Source organism: Buteo buteo, chromosome 21 (assembly GCF_964188355.1).
Source record: "Buteo buteo chromosome 21, bButBut1.hap1.1, whole genome shotgun sequence".
In the NCBI taxonomy this organism is placed as follows: Eukaryota; Metazoa; Chordata; class Aves; order Accipitriformes; family Accipitridae; genus Buteo; species Buteo buteo.
Window position 1 is genome coordinate 2,371,102 of NC_134191.1, and position 22,695 is coordinate 2,393,796.

General features: G+C 39.8%; 1 protein-coding gene across 3 annotated transcripts in view; it reads right to left on the minus strand.

Annotated features, from left to right (window-relative positions):
• Nucleotides 1–22,695, minus strand: part of ITPR1 (inositol 1,4,5-trisphosphate receptor type 1) — a 180,177-nt gene that overhangs the window by 116,570 nt on the left and 40,912 nt on the right. For 2 of the 3 annotated variants that reach the window (XM_075053125.1, XM_075053124.1), the window contains exons 4-11: nt 12,764–12,879; nt 9,174–9,260; nt 7,411–7,569; nt 6,055–6,153; nt 5,499–5,582; nt 5,269–5,415; nt 3,829–3,924; nt 2,357–2,401 (exon numbers count right to left, since the gene is read on the minus strand). In XM_075053125.1, the coding sequence (XP_074909226.1) occupies nt 2,357–2,401; nt 3,829–3,924; nt 5,269–5,415; nt 5,499–5,582; nt 6,055–6,153; nt 7,411–7,569; nt 9,174–9,260; nt 12,764–12,879 (833 nt within the window). The remainder of the gene's footprint in view (nt 1–2,356; nt 2,402–3,828; nt 3,925–5,268; nt 5,416–5,498; nt 5,583–6,054; nt 6,154–7,410; nt 7,570–9,173; nt 9,261–12,763; nt 12,880–22,695) is intronic. The other variant, XM_075053126.1, reaches the window with a different exon arrangement.

Here is a 22,695-nt window from a genome sequence, read left to right on the forward strand (position 1 = left end):
CCAGCCTCCTTTAGCAAAGTAAAGATACTAACATCAACTGAATAAACCCCTGGATTTTCAGATGAAAGGACAACAGGGTAGGAAAGAAAGATAAACTGGGAAGAAGGAACAACAACTTCCTCCAAAACCTTTTCTAGGGAACTACCAGTTATCACTAGTCAATAAAAAAGTTGCTAAATGTCTCACACAATGCACAAGACAGCTGTCCATGTATAAACATCTAAATCCTAGATGTAATTTTCAAAGTGATCAAGCAACCAATTTGTCAGCTTCTCTGTGATCATGGCACTAGTGGAAGGTAGGCACCCAAAGTAATCAGCACTCAAGTACCTGTCTTTCAAAGTCCTGGTGTAAGGCACTGCAATCCTGAAACATATGGAAAAGGTATCTAATGTTGCCTGTGCCTCAGGATACTCTGTAGTTAGCACATTTGTAGTCAATGAACCTGGCTGCAAAGTAGTGACATTTAAAGCCTGATTTTGCACATGGGAACAGACAGTTAGCTGTATGGAACAGAAGTACACATTGGGAGCGTGCCTTCAAGAGAAGAAGCAACTGTACGCTCAACAGAGTCCATCTGGAGGCTTTACACCGGGAGAAATTGGCTCACTTGGAATGAATTCTCCAAATTTCAGCTGTCTCCTTCATCCCCACAGTAAGGAAGCTGCTCTGTATTCACAATTTGTACTTCAGGAGACAACTGGTCAGTTACTGAAACTGTGGCGAAGCTGAAAATGAGTAATAAATCAGAAAGTAGGAAATGGGGCAATTTAGGGAGAACTAAAACTTCAACGCCAAAGTCGACAAAAGCATTCCCCTTTAATGTTGCAAGGGTACTAGCTGGCATCTCACCCATGCCCATTTAAACCCCATTCTTGTACAGCTTGCTGAGGTATAAGGAGAAAATAACAACAAAACACAGAGCTGTGCAAAGAAACCTGCCATCTTGCAGACAGCTCACATTTGGATCAAGTTGGAGTAGATAAAGTTGGATAAAGCAGCCTACACCATCCTGTCACTAGTGAATGTTAAATGATGCAGTAATTTTGTGTCAGAAATGAATTATGTGCTCCTGATCCTATTCTTTATGATCTATTTTTGCCACCTAGTGGTAAAAAGACAGCAGGGAAAAATCAGTGCAACTCTGAAGCCAGTGCATTATCATTATTACTGCACTTATCAGAAGGAGATATTAGCATATCACCAGTAGGATGTATGTCTACATAAAAGACCTCAACACCGATTAACTTTCAAAAAGTTAACCCAACAAAATACTTCAATGTTGGATTCCCCCTGCTGCGCCCCCCACCAAACAATAGCTTTGTGGGGGGTTTTGTTCATTTTTTCAGTATGTTTACTGAGTCAAGCTGTCAGAAGATGAGTGTTTGCTGCCAAATACCAACAAAAACTAATCAGGATAACAGCTCAGTATCTGGGGGCAAGGGTAACTGTTTTAATGGCCAGGCTATAATAACAAATCCTTTTAGGAGGAAAAATCCACCCTGCAGGATTTCAAAGCATCACAGTGCATTCATCTTTTAAAGACTGGAGGAGTAGTTCTTTTTCATATCCAAATAGAGCAAATCTTCCATAATACAGGATAAATGACCAAGAAAGCTGCATAAACCTACAATCAAATCCAACTAAAAAAAAAAATAAAAATCCACAATGGAAAGTGCTGTTCCAGTTTTCTTTTCAACTATTGAAGCAATGCTGTTTCCCTTTGATACCAAAGAGAAGCTTTTATTAACACAAAGCATCAGCACACTCAATCTTTGACACAACAACATTTACCAAACACAACACAGACTTGCTTTCACAGGAAAATCAGAAGAATGGCACTGAAATAATTCTCACCCTGCCATTCTTGCTCTCTAGACCCTTTATCCTGGCTTTCCTGTGACAAGCTAAAACAAGAGAGGGAATTAATTTCTTAAATAAGGAGGTCAGACAACTGACTGGCACAGCACTACATGAACATCCCATTAGGGGCACTTGACGTCTGGTACCACCTTGAGCAACTTGCTTTTCAGACCTATTCAAGAGAATGCTTCCAGGAAGCAAAGGTTTAAGAAATAGGAAGACAGAAAAAGAGATGCTACAAAGGGGGGAGGCGAGGGGGTCCAGGTAACATATAAATTCGGTGCCAAGTACATTGATCTTCACTAAAGCCTAATCCAGTTTTCAATATCCACTTCCCTGGATAGGCCTTAAAAGCCATCAGGTAATTCTCAGGTTTTTAGTTTATTCACTAGCAGCAAAGCCTGGACCATCTATGCACTGGCCAGGTAAATACCTGGGCCTGTGTCAAGCCCTCCTCAATTAGGGGCAAGATTATACTCTTGCCTATACTTACTGAGGGTTGACACTCCAGGTCATCTTCCTCATAGTCAGGGTTTACCTGATGAAACAGAATCACAGGCATGTCAAAACTCTAACAGAGCTGAAAGTGGGAAACAACCTCAGCGCAGTCTAAAAGTACTTTGAAAAAAAATGCACTCTACTGCTACAGCACTACCAGGCATGCAGAACAAAAATACTGTGCAAACCAATTCATTTCTAATCAGGCATCTGTCTGTTCATGAATTAAGCAGTTAAGTAATCTGCAAACATGCAGACAGATTTATCTTGTTCAGGATAATCACTAAAGGTGCAAGAAGGGTAGAGAGTTACCAAGTTTCAGTTTTTGTGGTTTGTTTTTTGTTTTTGTTTTTGTTTTTTTTTTTTTTTTTTAATCCCAAGTGGAATTTCCAACTAGGAATTACTGGCTTGGCAGAAATCTTTTAGAACAAACACTATTCTAACCATGGGTCAGGTGAGCAATCTCCTCTGGTATATTTTTGCATAGTGTAAGACCATGTTTTTGTTTGGGCTGATTAGCAACCCCAAGATTTACTGGAAAAGCTCTACACTGGATCACTACTGAAAAGGATTTGCAAGTGTGCATGTGACAAAATGCTGCTGTTTTTCCAATCTGCTTATTAGAAGAATATAAAATGGGATATTTAATCTGAACTTCTCTTACTGAAGCTTTCAAGTCAATAGCATGGGCTGAGACAGCCCTTCTGCCCTGCTACGCACTCTTACATCCAGGACAGCTTTTACTTAGAGAGGTTTGTGTATTGGCATGTTGATATATCCATGCTTTAAAGTAAACAGAAGTAGTTTTAATAAACATTTACAAATGTTAAGCAGCAAAACTCACACAGTTATAACCCTTAGACTTATTTTCTTACTTTTTTTTTTATTGTCTTGGAATCTTATTTCAATAGGGGAAAGACGTCCACTATGGAGAGAGAAAAATTCTTATTTGTTGCTTGGACAGCTAAGTGTTATCTGCAGTTCTTATAAGACTGGTCTGAAGTCTAACTGCATTTTCATTTTACAGTCAGTTCTACAATTCTGCTCAGAAATCAGTGATTCAAGAGAAACTAACAATAGCTGAATTCATTTTCCCCCAAAGGCTCTCAGCCATTTACAATTTATTCATCTATTAATAAATTCATCTTGATTCTACTGCCCACATGACAGAATACTATTTAGTGTCTATTCTTTGCAAGAGAAGAGTTATCGTCTCTAGAATTCATACAAAAAATGAAATAAGCTCAAGACTACCCCTGTACCGTGGTATTCTTTCAAGTCTCTTTCACCTTGTTTTCTATGTTTAGCCATCTACCTTTGTACTAATACTAAGGACCCAAACACCACTCTCCTCCCCTCCCCTGTGTCTATTTTTAGGGCAGGAAATGAAAGATTTTCAGAAGGTGTAAAAGGAAGAAAATACTGTGGAAGGAAAGGCAGAGTTCCTAAGCAAGCCCCAACACCTACCTCTGCTGCTAGGTAGTGTCCAGTAGCAAGGTGTTTGAACCTGAAAAGGCTATTCCAGTATCCCGCACCACCACGACAAGGATCATGCTGCACCACCTACAAGGGAAGGGAAACCGCATTTACACCGTACGTCAGCGACCTCCCTTTCAAACGCAGCATTTATGGTATTTCGCATACAGATAAGAGGAAACAGAACAAGGACCTCCAGAAAAGATGAAACCACCTTTCATATGTGAACAACACACAGTACAGTAAACACCTTGAGCTGGCTACAATTAGTTCACTTCAACGATTATGAATGATGGCAGGAAGATTATGGTGCAAGTTGGCAGAGAAGTAATTAAAGAAGGTGCTCTAGATGTGCACGTGTTGCTAGGTCTTGAAAGGAACTTCCTAAAGAAACACAACAAATCCGTTACCTTTTTCGTATAACTAATTTTTGACCTTCTTAAAGTGGATGAGGGAAGACACCTGGAAATATTTCCAATGCAATGGTGTTGTACAAAAGAATATGAAGACTGTTATATTTACTTTCTAACTTCTCCTGTGGCAAGCAGAGCCTCCAACATCAGATGATCTGTTACTTCATATCAGCTACTCTGTGGCTACACCTGCTTTCTTAGGGAAAACTCAGCATAGCTGACCTGTGCCTTTCAGGGAAGGACTACCTTACCTCTGTCTTGCATTTACCACTGGGTAAACTGCATACACACAGACAGTCACCACAGAAGCTACTGATGTGTTGTAACATGTCGAAGTAATGGTAATTATAAGTAGGCTTTCAATTCAAATACAGGAGAAGCTATATATCAAAGCAGATAATTATGGAAAGATAATATGAAAAATACCTATCCACTGTTACAATTAATTTTATGATTCTCACATGCAGTTTGCATGGCAAACATTTAAAATCACAAAACAAGTCCAATAATACCAACAGATTGAGGATATTTTAAGAAGCCAGTGATGGCCAAGGTGTTAGTCACTCTATTTAAAAGCCAAGTAAAGAAAAAAAATAGTCCAAACAAGCAACGCGCAGAGACTAGCAAAGGGTTGCAGTCTTCTGTCAAATGAGGATATGCATAATCACATTATTCCACACCAAAAATAGAGTGTTCAGTACACTCAGCAGGACGGTTGAAATTATTAGCTGGTGCTAAACTTTAGTGACTGGAAAGAAAATGACTTCATAGATGCTTCTCGGTCCTCTTTTTCTTAATTGTCAAGAACCTGAATTTGAGAGCTATCTGCTGCACCATTAGAGATCAGAACTCCTCTTTAATTTAGCACAGAAAGCACAGTAAGTAAAGGAATTTTACGATTAAACTTCTAACACCAGGAAGACTTCTACCTAAAAAAAGAAATCCAGGTACACTGCTTTTAAACAGAAACAGTAATTGTTCCTACAAAGCCACCCCCAGCCCGAGTTACAATTCTTACCTCTACTTCCCACAGGGCTTTTGAACTGGTTGCAGATGTGGCCGACTGCCTCCCTGTCGTTCTCAGGAAGACATGCTGCTTCTTCCTGTGCTCGTCGCAAGTCAGAAACTTCTCCTGTTCTGCATGAAACAGTCTCACCACATCCCCCTGTCAAAGCCCAGACAGCATGATCAATACAGACATTACCCATCAGTGAACAAGTTACAAGCAAGTAGAGCTTTGAGTCTTACCCCTTTGAGAATATCATCTTTGTTATCACTCCATTTCATGAAGAGGACAATTTTCCAGCTTGTATTGCAATTCACAGAGTTGACCTAAAAGGAGAACTAAAACCATTAGCCCCACTGCCTAGTGTCTGCAGAAGATACTGCCACGAACTACTGCCTTATTTTTTAGACAATTTTCAACAGAATACTGCAGTCCCTGTTGCATTATTCTAGAGAAGAGAAGTCCTTTCTGTGTTTACTCCAGAACAAGTAAACTGAGCTGACTTGCTAGGAAAGTCACTTGCTACACATCACTGTGCCACTACTTTTGATTTTGAAGGAAAAATCTTATTTTTAGCCAGTCAAGCAAAAGAGATCAAACTCAAACCTCTGCCCAGCACCCAAGAGATATGAGAAAAGTCTGCTAGCTCTCCTAAGTTGCTGATTAACAAGATAACCATTCCTAAACAATGCCACAGGTACCAACCAGCTTGCTGATTTTCATAAACAAATCCAAGCAGCTTAGCTGAAATATATGGAGATTTGTACAGCTGTTCCAGCTGTGTCAATCTGCCCTTACCTCATTGCATCCTGGATTATCGACAAGCTGATGACTACTGGCGTGGAGAGGTTGGCCAGCATTGACAGGATTCAGGACTACTTTGTCTCCAATGACAACCTGTAGATAAGTGCAGCATCAGACAGAAATTTGCACCCTGGGAAAGCTCTTTCTTTTTTTAATGGGAGGAAATCACCTTCTTGCAGTTTGGAGAGATGCCAGTCTGAGTATGAAAACCCGGATTCTGTTTGCTTCAGAATTTAGCTCACCGTACTCAGTCATTCAGGCAGAAAAAAACCCCTATACTATTGGACTCAGAGGCTTCCAGAAGAAACACATACTGCAATTCTGGTACTAACCTATCTGCTGCTTTCCATGAAGTTGTTTCATTGGTTAACATTTAACAAATAATTCCTATAGCAAAAGGTCAGCCAAAAATCCTCCTCCTCCAAGACACACTTTCATTTGTAAAACCAGATTCTTGACCAGGCTGGCATATGACTCAAGATAAATGCACTTTATTATGGGCACTAAAGGTCTTGCTCTTCCCTTCTTCTAGGGCAAAGTCTTACTTAAATTAAAAACCAAAAAGCCTCTTCTGTATTCAGAAGAACTATTCTCAGTGATAAAAGTGTCTGAGAATTGGTGCTATTTAAAAGCACTAAATGGCCTCTAAGACTGTGCTACCCTGTGCTTTGGGTTTACTGTGTGTATGTGTCTGTAGAAAAGGAACAGTCACATGAAAACGTATGGGGCTAGTCTATAGGATAAATTATTCCTACTTGATAAAGTCTGCTCTGTTTAGGTGCCAAATATATACCTGGACCATACCATAGAGCACACTGAAGCTTATTACCTCCCGGTTTTAGGCAGATAGTGTACCCAGGTGACTCAGACTTTGTAAAAAAGAGATTAAGAGATTAAAATGGCAATGCATTTAATTGAAAACCAATTATTTTCCAGATCTCCCATGAAGAGGACCATTTAACCTCATTATTACCCATTCCTCATATACAAAATGATGATCAATTTTGATTCTGCACAGACAACATTGCAAACCAAGACGCTAATTATTTGTTCCAAATCTACTGAAGGAACTCAACATTTCCTACCATTTTGAATTGGGCAGGAACTGTGAAAGGCTAGTGTAATTAGGTCCTTTATTCCCTCCACTGTTAAATCATTCCACGTTTCCAAAATACAAGTTACCATAGCAATTTTCCTCCCCCTCATGACAGCATAGGAAAAAGGTTGTTCCTGCAACATCACGCACTAAAAGATCTGTGCATTTCATTAATTGCAAGACAGGCCTCCTGCAACAAGCTTTGCCAAGCTGTGCACAAAGCAATACGTGAAGATATTCCGCTTATCACTTACACTGTCTCCAATGGAACGCAGCTTGTAGAAAGGCTGTATGTAGAACCAGGAACCTTCATTTCCAGCTTCATCCAAGGTCACCCTCATAGCATTCTTCTCTAGTAGAGCTGGAAGCCTCTTATTTACTGTTAAGTATTTGTTACTTTTTAAGTGAAGCAGCTAGAATAAGAATTAGAGTTCAGTTCTAAGAATGCTCATTTTTCCTCCCCTCAATAAATAGCGAGCATGCGCAAGATAACCACAATACTATACAGGAATCAAAATAAAAACTAAATTATATAGAAGGACTGATGAATTCAGGCACAATTTCACTTACACTTCTTTCAGTATATATACAGTCCTACAGCACAAAACATCTTCAGATAATCCAACTGTCCCTTCTCCAGCAAACGATAAACACTTAGAAATGCCCTCATCACTTTATGACAGCCTGTTCAAAAAGCCAGGATCAAAAGTTGTAAAATGCTGGGGACTAAGTGGCTCTCCCTGGTAAGAAGGGAGTGCTGAGAAGTAAAGCTGCTCTTATCTTGCTTTGTTCTGTCTCATTTAACAGAAAACATGACTGCTTCTTTGAAGACTCTCCTCAAAAAGTCCCATTCTTCAAAGTTCGGCTGTATACCACCTCGCAGACCACACACCATCAGCATGAATATGTAAGCTGCAACAGGTCACATCCCAGCTCCCAACCTCCCCAACTCCAACCAACTGTTGTTAAGTTTCCAGTAAATTTAGCAGACAAGTACTTTTGTACAGAAAGCCGCTTTTTGATGCCTTTTGACTACCATAAATACTCACAGAACATATGGGAGTTACAGGAAAATATGGGCAAAAACTTATCACTGTTCTTAATAGTGATTATGTTTGTAGTCCAAAAATAGGTATTATTATTTTTCTTTCATCATTAAAACTAGATTTTTTTTTTTTTTGCCTTAAACACACAGGCCAATAGCGCACTTAATTCAACCAAGCCAGGCACTTCCCTGCCTGTTCTCCATCAGGTTGCTCCAAATCCTGCAACTGCTTTGGAGGGCAGCCAACCAATTTCTCCTTGCAACGGGAAAGCCCAGCCTGCCTGTGCTCCTAGTCACCCCCTCTGTTGGCTGGTACTGTGTCAGCAGAATAAAATAAAAAACATTTGTATAGGAATTTCTTAATCTAAGGCTCAAAACGCTCAGGTAACTACCCCTACTTCTGAAGTGCTGAGGCACTCCACCTAGTAGAAGTAGGTCTGCTTTGGTTTCAGGGTGAACTCGCACCTGCTCCATATTATGTTCCCCATTTATTAAAGACCTGTCCTTTTTAATCGTGCAGTTATTGTACCCCCCATTTTTCTTGGCTTTGATGCATGATTTTCTTTTTTTTCATTCCCTGGGACCTAGCACATCCTTTGCTTCAACAGACTGCAATTTAATTGTGTCAACATTTGATTGTGAGACACCATATGTGGCATTGTACAGTGCCTGTGCCATCTTCCAAATGGTCAACCCTAACGAAGGCTCTAAGAAGTATTTCTGAAGAAAGCAATCATATGGTGGCTTCAAAAAAAACCCACAACAAAAACCCCACAATTAACCCATAGTAAAAAAAAGTGACTTCATCATAGCTATATGCCCAGTTGTTGCTTCATAGGATCCCACTTCATGACACTGTCATACCTTGCAAAACTACAGACTCTTGTCCAGAATTCCAGAAATTTCAAGTCACACTGAGCAGGGGATTTTGAGCAAAATCCTATACAGCTTGCAAAGATGTTTACAGCCTACCTGAATAACGTTGCCATACTGGATGACTGTTCCCAGCAGCTTTCTGTTTTCGGTTTCGTTCTGTTTCTTTTCCAAATCTGCCGCATGCTGAAATTAAAGGAGAACAATTAATTTGCTGACTGTTTTATAAAAAAAGTGCCCAAACACCCGAGGTTCTTTAACAGGATTTCAAAGAACTGGAAAACCAGCGAGCATTCCTTCTTCCAAATTCCAAATGCGTAACTTCCAATTCCCTTTTTCAGTTGTTTAGGAAGATAGACACACACCATTTAAGCAATCCATCATTTGGGTAAAATTTGACAAAATTTTGGAATAAAACATGAGATGAAAAGCTCGGACAAGACAGAAGACAAGCCATGAGAAGAAAACAGCATACCTATGGAGGGAAGGTGAAAAGGGATGAATAACAACCCAAGCCAGGAAGTCTATAATCCTTTCTACTGACTTCTATACAAATTGAAAGGAAAGGACCTCAACTTTGATTCTTTATTTTACTTTGCCAATACAGGCCCCAACTCTCATACAGCCTGTCTTTTTATGGTGACTCTAATCATCTTCACCATGCAGCAGGATTACTTAGAAGACATTTACAAATGCCCCCTGCAGCTGTGAATATGTGAGTTCCCAATTTCCCAGCACCACAGAGCTGGTACTTCATGAAACTGAAGGATACTCTGTGCTACGTTACAGACCGGCTGTGAAAATGCAGCCACGCATTTCTGTATCCCACTAACATGGTAATAAAAGGGAAAACCCTTGCAAAATTGAATTATCATAGAGATACATTGTTCCATTTAATAACTTAATTTATAACTAGTCTCTTGCGCTTTGCATTAAAAGTGAGCTATTTTGCCCAGGCTGTTTTTAAACCATTTCATTTAGTAAATAAATTCTCCCTCACTTTACAGGAAAGATGATTTTTTTTTTCATTAAAAAAATAAAGATCTGTATTTGCTTCAACTGATATCTAGTGGTAGAGAGTAATTTAAAACTAGACTTTTTAGGAAGCTAAGCATCAAGGTTTATGGTTTGGTTCTCAGATCGCAAGGACTATGGTAGGTCCAGTTTTCTCTTGGAGAAGAAGAAAAGTGCCCACAGTTCCTAACTGTAGTAAGGTGAAGTACTAGTAACACAGGACAAAGCCTAGCTACTGCAAAGGAAGAGCTATCTGTATACTGTTATAAAATTTCATCATCTTCAGGTTACACAAAATGTGCTATTTTTAGAAGTTGTGCTAGGTATGATAGCTGGCTTTTGCTCCAGGAGAACCTGGAATACAGCTGCTCATTCAAATTCAAATGTATATTCAGAAATACAATGCAGCATAACTTCCTCTTTATTATTGAAATACAACTTTTTTTGCTTCATTTCAAAGTATTCTGTCAAGAATGGATTTCTTCAAGACACTAGGGCCCTCTCAACTATCAACTGCAATCACAGAAGACAGGACTTCTCTGCCTGCACTGGATTGGGTGTCACATTTATTATAAACAAAGAAAACAGTGTATTCTGTTAAAATATGATTAAGACTTGGGATGCATTTCAAAAGCACACACCAGAACTGACAATCATTCAAGAAGAAAGAATCATTTTCTCTGGCCACTAGATGTCAGCTTCTCTAACAGCACTGATTCTTGATACCAAAGAAAGACAAGTGTCCCAGATTTTAAATCCCTTAAATGGCATTAACTTAAAATAACCTGACCTCAGCATTGAGCACTCCACAGCAGACAATAAATTCCACCAGCAGACAAACAGAAGCCAAAAAAGGCAAGTGATGATGAATACATCCTGCATCACCAATTTTGTTCGAAATTATATGCACTGACAAAGAAATCTAATCATGGGCAAATCACATAATTGTAGGCACATGTTTCAGGGCATAGCTCCCCCCACCCCCCCTCCAATACATATCATGCAAAACGCAGAGTTTCTTAGTGTATTCCATGTACCAATAAATGGAAAAGATGACATGTACCCATATGATTGGCAGAAAAAAGTTTGGATATATGAGTGATGTACATGGGACCAAATTATTTTGAAGCCATGCATCAGCCCCAGGTCACCGAAGACCTTATTTGGCACAGGCTATATAAAGGGTTAGCCTTTATGTCAAAGTAATGCATATTAAATAATCTCCAATAAAATTGTAAAGTACTCAAATCCTTTCACCAAATCAGGCAAGAACTTCACGCATGGTGGTACATTTCTGTACAAATATCACTCAGCTGGGGCTAAATACTGGAAAAATCTAATCCTGTATTTCCATAGGGACCCCGGCACAAAATGGTAAAGTGTCAGACGAACAGGAACAGGTTCCAAACACCTGAACTGGCACCAACTGAGGAAAGAGAAGGCAACTTTAAATGACATTGTAATCCAGGGCAATTACAAAGTATTTTTCTTCTACATGAGGCAGTATTTAGACCATACTTTCTCTTAAAATCCATGAACTCACACACATAACCTGCGGGAATAAACTGGAGAGTTCCCTTCTACATCAGAAAAACCAAACCCAGAATCCCGCATTACTTAAAGCTTGCTGGCATGGTCTACTTCTCTTATCGTCATCAAAGGGGCAGGAGAAATGCAGCACAAGTGAGGGACCTTTGTGCTACAGCCAGTACCAAAATAGCTTTCTCCTTGCAAGTTAATACTTCTAGGTTATAAAATTATGTTTTGAGAAGCAAAATGAGTCAAACACTCAGCCTTTGTGAAATGCAGGAGCAAGGCAGCCATATGGCAATCAGCAAATGACACTCTCCTACAGGGCCATTCTGTATTTCAGTCTACAATGAGCTTAATATAGGCTTAAAGAAACTAAAAATATTTAGAATTGTAATTTTGACATGAAGTACTCTAGCTATGTAATTTTAACATAAACATGGAGTTTATTTAACTCTAAAGTCAACAGATGGTATTTAAGTTCAGTTGGCTTTTTTTTGTATAGGAAGTCTAAAAACAGCAATCAATTGCCTTACTGGGTTTTCAACTGCTGAATGTCAACATTTTACCCAGAAAATACTAAATACTGCACACTAATAAGGAAGGAGAGGCTGTTTGGCCTTATAATTACTCATAATTATCCATCAACCTTTACACATATTAACAGCAATGTTTGAGGAATCCCAATAGATTTATCAGACCGGTAGCTCAGATGGCATCTACCAGCACAGCTAATGCCTGTGACTTCCCACGCCGAGACACAATGCCTGAGAATCCTCTACTCTGTGTACTTGTTCGAAGGGTCCCATTTTTACACTGTTAGCACCCAAAATGCCCATGTAGAGCACTACTACAGGTTAGCACAGGTTAACGACAAAAGCTTAAATGGCTACCATGGCTCTAACCCGGTATCATACATACTGGTATTGGGACACACTGACCTTGAACAGCATGTTGTCATAAATCAGAGGATGTTTAAAGAGTTAGATCTCAGCGAGTGTCTCAAAAAGAGTCTTGTATACTGATTTCTATATAACTTCTTGGTATCTCTGGGTTAACTGTGTCAAGCTGATTGGAAACACTTACTTAAAGCAGTATGGATGTGAGCGTTGATGATCAACAGAAGCCTAAACATGAATACTTACGTGCAGTTTATTGAGTAGCACGGCATCTGTTGTGCTGTTAGCTCCTGGCTTTGCTGCTTTCCAGAACTGCTTTTGAGCAGAGTACCGGTTCATGGGACATAGTTTGAACAGGCAATCTATAAAAACAGATGAAATAGAGAGATTGCTTCAACCATTCATAATTATCTGGATTTTTGCTGCTAACATTGTCCAAATATTCCAGCAGCAAGGAAAGGTTTATAAACAAATTCCAAAAAGCTCTTGATCAGACAAATGCTTTTTTGAGCAACAGGAATGTTGCCCCATGAATGATAAAAATTAACTGTTGCTGCCAAACATCTGATGCAAGACCAGAAAATTTATAACTTGTCCCAGTCAAACACACTCCCATACTAAAATGGTAACACATTTCAGTGCTTTCCCAGGCAAATGGATCCATTTTACACACAACTTTTTGTTTTTCTACTTCAGCAGGTACACTACTTCACACAATGTTAGGTTGGGGGTTTTTGGTTTGGTTTTTTTTTTGTTGTTTGTTTAGTTTTAAACCAAATACCTTCTATTGCCAGGGAAAATGAGGCACAAAGAATTGGAGAAACTCACCTAATAAAGTAGCAGCAGCATAAAATACCCCCAAATAATAGCACACACAGGCACAGACATTAGAAGCATAGTTCCAGGTAACAGTAAACCCCTTGGGGGTGTCAGGTTCTTTACCCCGTCCATCAACACTGTTTGTTTAATATTCTGCCTGGCAAAAGCCAGGAATTACAGCTCATCAGTCTTATTAAAAACACATTTCTATATTAAAGAGATGCTAACTTATCAGTAATAAAACCGAATTAGCTGCGTTTACTATTTTTCCTCTTCTCTGTTGCTAAGCAACTGAACACGCAAAAAAAATAAAGCAAGCTATTCAAAGACAGTGCCTAAAGTAGCAGCTTAGAAGTTTAAACAAAGTGCCAAGAAAGCCAGAAGGTTGTTCCCAGTGCCTCTTTGGCAATGGCGTGGCTGTAAGACTTCAGGCTTTTAATTCACATGGTGTTTCTCAAGGGTCCTGGTGCATTCTTATAAGCAAGCACTGCAATTTGGGAAGTAGCAAGGTGAGGAGAGACCTACCTGGGGGCTTTATCTTCACTGTCTGAAAAGCACAGCTGCCTATGGGCTACCTTGCTAACAGACACATTGGACAAGTCAGCCAAAAAGGGAAAAACCCCACACTGACGACAAGTCATTTCAGCTCTGCCGGAGGTTGAAGTTGCTGAAGGGGCTGAGCCCCACTAGAGACCGACCTCGATAATTTTACCTCGGGATGCCATTTGAGATGGACACCTTCACTCTTCTCAAGTCTTTCTTAAAGAAAAGACCTATCTGATGTCGCTCTGCCTGCCTGCCTAATCCATCCTCAAAGCACCCTCAAAGCACACCAGGCAACATCAAACACCTTTCCCAGAAGGGCAAAGGTCTTCAGAACTAAATCCCGTTCTAACAGGGTGAAGCACCAGTGGCAGATTGTCATTTCGTCTCGCAGTGAGGCACTGGCTGCCAAATGGGCTGACCAACTTGTCCCAAACCACCACAGCAACTCCTGCAGCCTGCTTAGCTTGGCCCAGTACACCAGCAACAGATAGAGCAGGAGCTGGGTATGGCACTGGGGATCTCTAATGGAGTGACACGTACTGGGGAAGGGGAGAAAGAGCTGAGGGTATGTGGAGGGAGATTTAATTGCATCTATCCAGAAATACTCACCTCTACTTTGACACTACCAATGTACAGCTTCTGAACAAACAGGAAAAGTGGAAAATGAAGTAAGTGCAAACCACACTTTCCAGGTTTGTTCTCTTCAACGTATTTTTCATTTACATAAAGATGATTCACAGAGATTGACAGCACAGAATAGATTCAAAAAGCCACTGCAGGCTGGCACTTTAAGCTAAGACTACGTATTGTAAGCAACACACCAGTTATAAAATTTTCTATTTTTGCTTAAACCATCAGTTCACACAATGACAGCAATTAACACACAGAACTGCATAGAAGAATTGTGTGCTAGATTTAGTCACAGTGCAAGTGTACTTTTTTCCATTCTTTTCAGTCAAGAAAGTTGTCAAGTTAAGCTTAACTTCTAAATTGTTAATTGCAAACCCCTCTCTTGCCTGTAGCACAGGGGAGAGGTCTACAAGTGGTTGACCTTGTCCAACACAAGAAAGGAAAACATAACGTGTTTTTTTTTAAGTTTTATTCCTAGTTACAAAGCTACAGATCTAAAACAAACAACGAAAAGTACCCTACATGTTTTTTTCTAGTATTTGTGCTATGAAATCTATTCCTTAAGTGGTTGAGAAGTTAAACTTAGCCTTATTGACCTTAATGCAACCACCAGAGGCTGGTTAGTACCAAATGTATTCACCATGGGTCAAACTACATGGACTTTATGGCCAGAAGACTTTTAGATCTCCAGATCCCATAGGCTTATATGTTTACATAAATCAACATGCAAGGATGTGCTAGCTGAGTACCATCACGGTCAGCAATCTGCAACCCACAGTAGTGATGACTGTGTAAGATAAACCAACTACTTGTCAGACACTATACTTACAGAAGTTAGGTCTATTTCTAACAGATGCAAAATGAAGCCAAAGCAGCTGAAACAATCAGCTCTCTGCTCTGATCATGGATTCAAGCAGTTTTAGCCACATCGGAAAGGTGATAAATAAAGCTATTACTGCAAAGTAATTACATCTTATTATACACTGTTTGTTGAATATTAACCACAAAGGAATGCATTTTCTTTTCAGATCTTCATGATATACAGTGAAAAATAGCAGAATCGCACACTGAGTAAGTATAAAAATAAAATACTACGTAACTGCTGATGAAATGATGACACATCGAGCCTGAACACCGAACAAAGGTCCTGCAGGAAGGAGTAATTGCGTAACTGTATACTACCCCATCATGCACATGGGTGATGAATGAATATTATATGGACATGTATTAAAAGTGCATTTCAATGCTTCCAAGCTAAATCTTGTTCTTTCGTCAGCAATCGCTTTGCATCTAATAAAGCGGACCGAGTAAGACCATAATTGCACCATGTGATACATTAATGCTCTCTTTGGACACTTAGATCCCCACGTGGGCCTCTGCCACCTGCAGCTCACAAAAATATTGTCAGTGATGTTTGGTTATCCTCTGCATATACCAGCATCACAGAGGAATAGTCAAAATCAAGGATACTGGAAACATTAGAAAATTCCATGTTCCGAAGAATTCTGGAGTTCAACGAAGAGAGAAACTTGCCAGCTACATTAATGCAACTGCAAATCCTTCTATCCCATGCTTTTCATTTTCTCTGCTCCCTTTTCCATTCCTTTCTCTTGTAGTAGACCTTACTCCTTTCCCACACAGTCAGAGTCTCCAAACTTCCAACCTCTCCTGCCAGTCCAAGCCCAACCAGTCAGAATCTCTACTTCCATCCCAATTAATTTATTTTATTCAGCCCCTAACAACTGATTAATCCATCCCATCTCTTTTCCCCTCATGACAGCAATGTACAGGTCTCCACCTAATACTTGAGGAGGGATTATGTTTTGCCCAGACAATCCTCATCTCCCAAAGTTTCCCAACTTCATCATCCAAGGCACCTTACACTCCCAAAGCATGAGGAACCAGAACTTTACAAAGAAAGGGCTAGGCTTTTTTCCTTAACCATCAACAGAGTATTTTGCCAGTCACTTTTTAGGAATACAGACTTTTCTTTAGAAACACGTCTGGGAAAAGTACCTGGCAAAAAAAAATATATCAGCCAAACCAGCAAAACTTACAAACATTGGGCTGGAAAAGCATCCCCTAATGGAAACTTTCAGCCAACCTTGAGCCTCTGCAGCGCTTCCACCTCCATCCCGTAGTGAAGAGGAACTGCATTGCCTGGGGGCAGGTAGGCTGCTGCTGGGCAAGGGAAAATTATCGTACGGTCAGGCCCTCTGAAGGGGTAACAGCTTCTGGGCTCGCAGAGGCAGGACCCAATTTAAGAAACAGACCATCACGGTTTCACATACCATAAGCTCGGCAAGCTCCCTCCGGTGCTGCTCCACGACAGCCGGCTTGCTGGCTGACCCCGTCCCATTCTACTTGTCAGGCTCGATTCAATCGGGTATGCACAATTTTTGCTTTCATAGCAAAATGAAAAACCTAACCAGACCGATTTTTTTTCTTTCTTTTTTTTTTTTTTTTTTTAAAAATGGACTCTGTTGCATGGGCATTTGAGTAGCATTTAGGTAGTACGTTAGTAAGAGTGCTATAAAATATAATGCAAGACTCGTCCAAAATTGCAAATACCCACTAACTTCAGAGAGGCTGGAATGATTTGGAGAAGCAAGTAGAGTATTTCAGAACCCATACAAGATACAGTCACCTTCTCTCATATGAAGCTGCCTAGAAATACATAACTCAAACACACCTATGCAATTCCAGTCTTCCCTTCAGAGGGTTTCCCCACCACTTAGGGCATTAAGTGATGTCAAGTCATGTCAGTTCTACCCTCGGTAGATGAAGACAGCTCAGAAAGTTGCTAAACTGACACTGCTGACATCCAAAGCTCTTTGCGGTGACTTTGCTGGGTGACAGTTGGACACCAGCCACTATTAAAACTTTCCATCTTCGCTACTTTCAGAGACCAGCTCAGATCAGTTTTGAGTTGCAGTACACAATTTTTCTCACTCTGCCATTCTCTCGTGTGCTCGTTTCTAAATGATCTGGAAGTACTTTTAGCTTCAGCCAGGCTGGTTGCGTAATACACCACTCATCATTTTTTCCAAATCTCCCCTGGCTATTTTAAGCATTTAGTAGAAAGTCTTCACCAACTTTTCTGCAGTTAGAGAAAGCAGGCATCAAGTATTTTGTTGGCAACAAAAAGGTGTGTCATTAATTCATTTTTTAAACATGGACCCAGACTTTACAAAATGCCAACTGGAAAAAGGTAAGAGTCAAGAAAAATTATTCACTCTCTCTCAAAAGACATCAGAGTACTTTCAGATGAGGGAAATCTATAAAGATGAAGATATTTAAATAAGTCACTTACAAAACCCACTGAATATTTAACACCAACACAGCTGTTTCTTCGTTACTTGGAAAAAAAAAACCAACCACCAAACTCCTTTTTGCGCAGCAATACTAAAATTAAAAGAAAATTAGCAATTCCCTGTTGAAATTTAGCAGTTTCTCTTCAGACTTTTCTATACTTAGATACCTGATATTTCCCTAAGGCCAAAGTCTGCTCACAGTAGAGAATAAATATAAGGATAGTATTTTCTAGTTTTTATTTTAAATATAAAAAATAGCAGCAAAGAAAATGAAGAAGTAACATCGCTGGCAATGATGGAAATATTGCAAATAGAACTTCTCAACTTTGTATTTATGAAAGCTGCATAGGTTTAATACCCTCACAAGGATGATAACACTCCACAGGATGAAGAGATTATTTGTTTAAAGACAGAATGAAGACCTCTTTTGTGTTTAAGCGAAATATTTTCACGCAGGAGGCATACAGAATAATACAAAATGCATATATTCAATCACAGGCGAGTTTTACCTCCTCAGAAGACCTTGGATTACTACATCATCTATTTCTATACTTGTTCCTTCTGAGATTTAAAATTAATAGATGACAGCCTAAGAGGTTCAAAGAATATAGAACAAAAGTGGCTACAGAAATGTGTTGATTATTAATCATTCCTGCATTTCCATAAAAAGGGAGAAAAAAAGAACTTGATCCTACTGAAATTACTGTCTTTGTGATGAGAAGACATCCTTTCATTTTCAATTTGCAGTGAACAAGCTTTGCTGGGAGCACAGCAAACCATTTCAAAATAAGTATTTTGTCAGGATGCACTAAATGCTTGACCTGCTGTCCCAGCGGAGCCCACTCCATCCGCAGCTCCATCAAAACAAGCAAGAAAACAAACCTGAACTGTACACATTTAGGCCAGTGGAAGAAGATGACTGAAGTCAAATCTCATGTTGCCGATGGTTCTGCCGTGCCGCAAGTGGGGAAAATTTAAGCACAGGCGAGAAGGGCATTTGTATTCCAAGCCCAAAGATCTTGTCGCTATAGCACATGCCACTGCAAAGCAACCCAATCATTCAGGATTCAAATGCTGAACTAATTACATGACAAAATACATTAGAGGTTTCTGCTGCTGTGAAATCTGCTACCTCCCTTCTGCATGCTGTTGCATCTTACCTGTTTCAAGGGCTTTCAATACTTTTCTTTTTAAAGCAGAATAAAGGAGGAAAATCATCCTTGCAACCAGCATTTAAATGGAGAGCCTGCATGATTTATGATCTAAATATATTTTAATTTTCTTGTTAAAATAACCACCCTCAATTCATATCTGCAAGACATGAGGGTAACCACCCTCTTGCCATTGTACTCATTTATGCATAGTTCTACCAATGGAAATCTCTACTTCATTTTTTCAAGCTTTAACAACATGGGAAATAATGTAATTGTTATTAACTTAGAGCTGATGTATCAAACCAAACAAAGGGAGGAGACTGAAACAGTGATTTCAGAGTAAAAAATTATAGACGTGAGAGCTGGACACTGAATATCAATGCCTACTAAGAGAGCTGGACACTGAATATCAATGCCTACTAAATCAACAGTACTCAGTAATGCAACATTAATTAAAAAGCAATGGCTTTTTGAAGACATAACAAATTAGCATATGAATCCACACAACATCATTAGTAACTTTACAATAATAAACACAGCATTTTAGATGCACCAAAATTTACTGTGCTATAAGGCTGTCCTTCAACAAAAACTGAGCAAGATAACTTTATTCTAACAAGGAAGATGAAACACATAGCTCCTCATCTGCAGGGAAACTTATTTTGTGAGGGTCTGGACACATTGCCATGTCTCATGGTAAATTAAGAACCAAAGCACAGACAACTTACAACACTACAAGCAAACACCATCCAAAGCCCTCAAGACCAGAACGGTACCAAAGTGCCCCAAACAACTACCAAGTGACTGACATGAAAAATGCACCTTTAAGTAAACATCTTAGGTACCAAAGAGTTCAGAATGCACCAGTGTTTGTTTTATTTCTACATGTAACCTCTTTGGTCTCCTTCAAAAAGAAAACTGCTACTCGAAAAGAGAGAAATATTTAGACACTGGATATACAGGCAGTTCCAAAAGGAAACATTTGCAGGAAAGACCAGATGCACTTTTCAGTCTCTAGTACGAACAACGCTGAGCAAAGGTGCTTTGTGAAAACACAAAGCCACAAGGAACAGCAACACAAGCAGAAAGGAAAAAACACCGACTCATTTAACTAAAACATGTCCCATTTGACATCTAGGGGGTCAGGTTAAAGAATGCAAGAGAACTGGCAGCCTCCTTGTCACTGAGGACTGGCACCACGATGGATAACATGTCCCTGGATGGGTGATATGAAGGGCTACAAGACGTATATAAAGACAACAGCACACCAAGATGTCTCAAAGAAAACTGTTAAGAACAGAGTAAATATGCCAGGTATCTTTGAAAGCCTTAAGGAACAGGTCTAACTTATGGACACAAAGGATAATTTTGACCAAGAGAAGCTACTTAAATTAAATTAAGAATAATCTCAAGAACCTTTAGAAAAGTCAAAGCACCACAATAGCTCCTGGCTAGTAATAAATACAAGACAGAAAAAAACTCTTAATGTTGAGGAGAGGGAAAAGGAAAAGAAAAAAAAATATCCAAGAGAAGAGTTCACAACTGCACACATTAATTTGAGCTAACTCAGGATCTCAAGGAAGTTATTCGTTTCAGTGAATGTTTTTACTGTCTTAGCTCATCTCCATCTCTGGTCTAGCACGAGAAGAAATCCTGGTCTAAGATGCAAACCTTGCCAAGACGCAAGTCCAAAGGCCAACCTCTTCTCTCGCCCACAAGTACTGGAAATTAAGTTTTACACACTACAAGCAGAAGCATTAGTACTTTATACAACGGGAATTTAGCAAACTAATGCACGTAAGAGGTGCAGAAACCTTTTGAAGTAAACTTTTGTGGCTTTCGCCTTTGTCCTAGCCTTGAGAGCTGTATTCTTATCTCGGGAAGCCATCCGCTATCTCCCTTTTAATAGTTTCCATGATAAATCTCCCTGCAAGGCCCTAAACCAGAAGTCTCAGAACATGAACTGTGGCACATTCTTCCTCAAAATCTTCTGGCCTTTTCAGAATACATCGGTAGCATTTTACACTAGCAGTGAACCAAAGTACATACATCTGCTGGCCATATTTCATCTTTTTTTCGACTGCCTGCCCCTTGGACTTCATTTTCATGTTTGCTTCTTCACTTGTTCCTGCTTTTCCAGAATAAAGTTCTTGCTCAAAATGGGTCAGGAAGTGGGGGCAGGCGGCAGGGAACAGCTCGGACAGTCCGAGCACAGGAAGAACAAGAAAGATCAAATTTCAAACACCCTCCGAAAGCACCAATGTGGAGCAGTATGGAAAGAATACGGTTGTGCTATTAAACAGAGTTGATGTGACTGAACAGCATAACAAAAGTTGTTTCTATTTAAGAAAGCTTTGCGTGCATGTTGTAAGAAACAAGTCACCGCAGCATCACACAAAACAAAAGGCAAATTTTTCAGCTGTTCCATAAAATAACTTGATTTGCAGCTTTTAAATGCATTTGGCTTAAAGAAAACCCACATCACCAATAAATAAGATATAGGGAAGTTAAATAAATATTTGATGATATTATTGAAATCTAGGATGGAAGAACTGAAGAAATAATAAAAATTAATTCAGTGCTTTAATTTTTCTTATGCTAATGAAGTGCTTGGGATCCCTTGCCTGAAATGCTCATTTGTTTCTTTCCTTCTTCCCAGTTTCTGGCCCCACTGCCTTCTGCAGAATTGCCAATACCACAATCTCACAGGACTGGCAGACCCTTAGAAAACTTACTTGGCTCATCCCTCCCTCCCAAAGGCAGAATTAACTATGCCTACTCCATTCCTGACATATCTCCTGAAGTCATCTATTCCAGCACTCCACTATTTCTCTATATAACCTATTTATTTTTACCATTGAAGCCCATTACTTCTTTCCCTCTCCACATGGGCATGCAGAACAGAACTTCTCCTCCCTCTCTCAGCAGTATTTGCAGGCTCCTCTGCCCCACAACTACCAAGATGCAAGACTAATTGGTCTTGCTCCTGTCCATTACCCTCCTCTAGATTTTCTCTACTTGGCTCATATCTTTCTGGAAGTATGAGGTACAGTACTAAACAAAATACTTCACTTGAGGCTCTGCCAGGAAGTAGAATTGGAAAAAAATAATTACTATGTCTTTTGGCAATGTTTCTTTTTATATATTCCAAGGCAGCAATTGCACCTTTTGAAAGAGCACAGCATCGACTCCTATTCAAACTGAGATTCCTGCAATCCCCAGATCCTTTCCTACCACACTGCTGCGTACGCCCATCCTCCTCCTCCTCCCTGGATGCCGTCAGCTAAGCGCAGTCTTTCACATATGCCCCCACTGAACTGCAACACCGTTTTTTGGATCGTTTCTTCAATTTTCAAGGTAATTATGAGTGAATTCCCAAGTCATCATCTTCTCTTGGAGCTTGCAGAGGACAGCCAGCTGTCAAAAACGCAGTTACCAGCAGCACGGCAGCAGACACCCAGTGCTGCAGTAGGAGACAGCATCCATAAGGCACGTGCCGCCACGCAGGCGTTTGGATTTCCAGTAAATTGGCTATAGATGGACTTGAGCAGCACTATTTGAAGAGCTTAGCAAAGCAAAGATAAATGCAAAAAACCCCAGACCTGCCTTAATTATAGGAAACACCACCCTCGAGTTGAATAGAGCAGAGTCATGCCGCTGAACTGTGCTGTGCTCCCAGGCAAACAGGGTAAAACACCAGTGTCCGCATCTGTTT